Source organism: Ceratina calcarata, unplaced genomic scaffold, assembly GCF_001652005.2.
Source record: "Ceratina calcarata isolate Rehan_Ccalc_2016 unplaced genomic scaffold, ASM165200v1 scaffold714, whole genome shotgun sequence".
In the NCBI taxonomy this organism is placed as follows: Eukaryota; Metazoa; Arthropoda; class Insecta; order Hymenoptera; family Apidae; genus Ceratina; species Ceratina calcarata.
In genome coordinates this window covers 9,487-11,446 of record NW_017178412.1, presented here as the reverse complement: position 1 = coordinate 11,446, position 1,960 = coordinate 9,487, and the positions used below count along the sequence as shown (strand labels likewise).

Sequence of the window (1,960 nt, the reverse complement as noted above, 5' to 3'; positions counted from 1 at the left end):
CAATGATTGATAATAAAATTAATTCCCTAACCGAATCATACAAAAACAACAATATCAATAACGCAACAATCACTAATTTCTCAGCCACCAACCCAGCGTCCAACCCCAACACAATTCAAGACAGTATATCATTCCACTGCACCACCCGTGTCGAACGAATTTTCCGACGACTACCAAATAAATCATCCTCCGGCCTCGATAACATACCACCAATAGTACTTAAAAATCTCCCGAACACAATAATTAGAGCCTACACCATAATTTTCAACAACTGCTTAAATAACAGAATTTTCCCGGACACCTGGAAAACCGCAAAAATTCTTCCAATACCCAAGAAAAACAAACCGCCCGACGACGTCACGAGCTACCGACCCATAAGTCTCACCCCCGCCATCAGTAAAGTCTATGAAGCCATCATAAACAACACAATCACACAATACACCCGAAAAAACGAAATCATTCCAGATAATCAATTTGGCTTTAAGCACAAGCACTCCACCACCCACGCCCTACACAAACTCCTGAATGATATCAATTTGCATCTACATAAAGAGGAAGTAGTCTGCGCATGCCTAGTCGATCTAGAACGAGCATTTGACTCAGTATGGATCAACGGTCTCTTATACAAATTACTCCAATTAAAATTCCCGCAAGACATCATACAATTAATATGGCACATGCTGCAAAACAGGAAATTTAGAACTTGGAACGGCGAATGCCTTTCATCTATCACTTTCGACATAACTGAGGGACTGATGCAAGGCACCGTCAATTCACCAATACTATTTAACATATATACCCATAGCATACCAAACTTATTTAACATCAACAAAAATAATAACACCCACTCAATTGCATATGCCGACGACCTAATTATCCTTACAGCGGACAAAAACCCCAAACTAGCCCAAAGCAAACTAGAAACATTAGTCAACAAAATCAGCAAAGTATACATGCAATGGAACCTGCGCATAAATCCATCCAAGTGCGAAACAATAATATTCCATAAACCGCTACGATTCATCACGAAATCTAAACGCTCAGACATAAAAAATTTTAATATTAATTTAACAAACGAACACAACATAACACACAAGATAAGCAACAAAAAACAAGTTAAATACCTAGGAGTTCAACTCGACTACCTACTTAGAATGAACGACCACCACACCATTCAATTAAACAAAGCAATAAACGCCTTCAGGGCAAACCACAGATTATTCTTTAACAAAAACCTGAGCCCGCGAACCAAAGTAATCTGCTACATCCTCCTAATCCGACCTCACCTATCATACGCAGCGCCAGTTCTATGGAATGTCAGTGCCTCACAAATGGAAAAAATTAGAAAATTCGAACGAAAGTGCTTAAGAGTCGCTCTCCACGCCTTCAGGAAAGAGGGCAGCAAACATCGCATCAGTAACCAATACATCTACAACAAAGCGCAAACCCCCAGATTTGACAACTTCTTCATAAAACTAACAAGAGACTACTACGCCAACCTTCCATCAATTAAAAATAAATATCTAAAGTCATACACCATCACCAACCAACGTGATATGGAAAGCATGACCCAATCAGGCTATATAACTCCACAAACCTTCATGCACCTAGACAAATTAGGGCTAATACAGTACGACAACAACCTCCCCATAATATATCACTACCCCAGGCACCAGACCAATAAAACAATCAAACTTGCTCACAATTATCCCATACTTAAATACTCCAAAACCCTACCTAATATCGACACCAAACGAAAATACAAAAATAATAAAAAATATTGGTGGCTACACGATGACGAAAGACAAAATGACGAATTACGCCGCAGAGCCATAAGACCCCATAACCGTAAAATTAACGACCGTCCCCGACAACGACCTGCCCATTGGCCCGGACAAACATACAACACCATATAACTTATAACTATAACCACGCTTACCCCCTCCGACCAATCCAATAG

General features: G+C 39.8%; 1 protein-coding gene across 1 annotated transcript in view; it reads right to left on the bottom strand.

The window, feature by feature from the left end:
• Positions 1-1,364: 1,364 nt before the first annotated feature.
• Positions 1,365-1,960, bottom strand: part of LOC108630255 (uncharacterized) — a 3,352-nt gene continuing 2,756 nt past the window's right edge. Inside the window, exon 4 of the mRNA XM_018033438.1 lies at positions 1,365-1,429. Coding sequence (XP_017888927.1) covers positions 1,365-1,429 — 65 coding nt within the window. The remainder of the gene's footprint in view (positions 1,430-1,960) is intronic.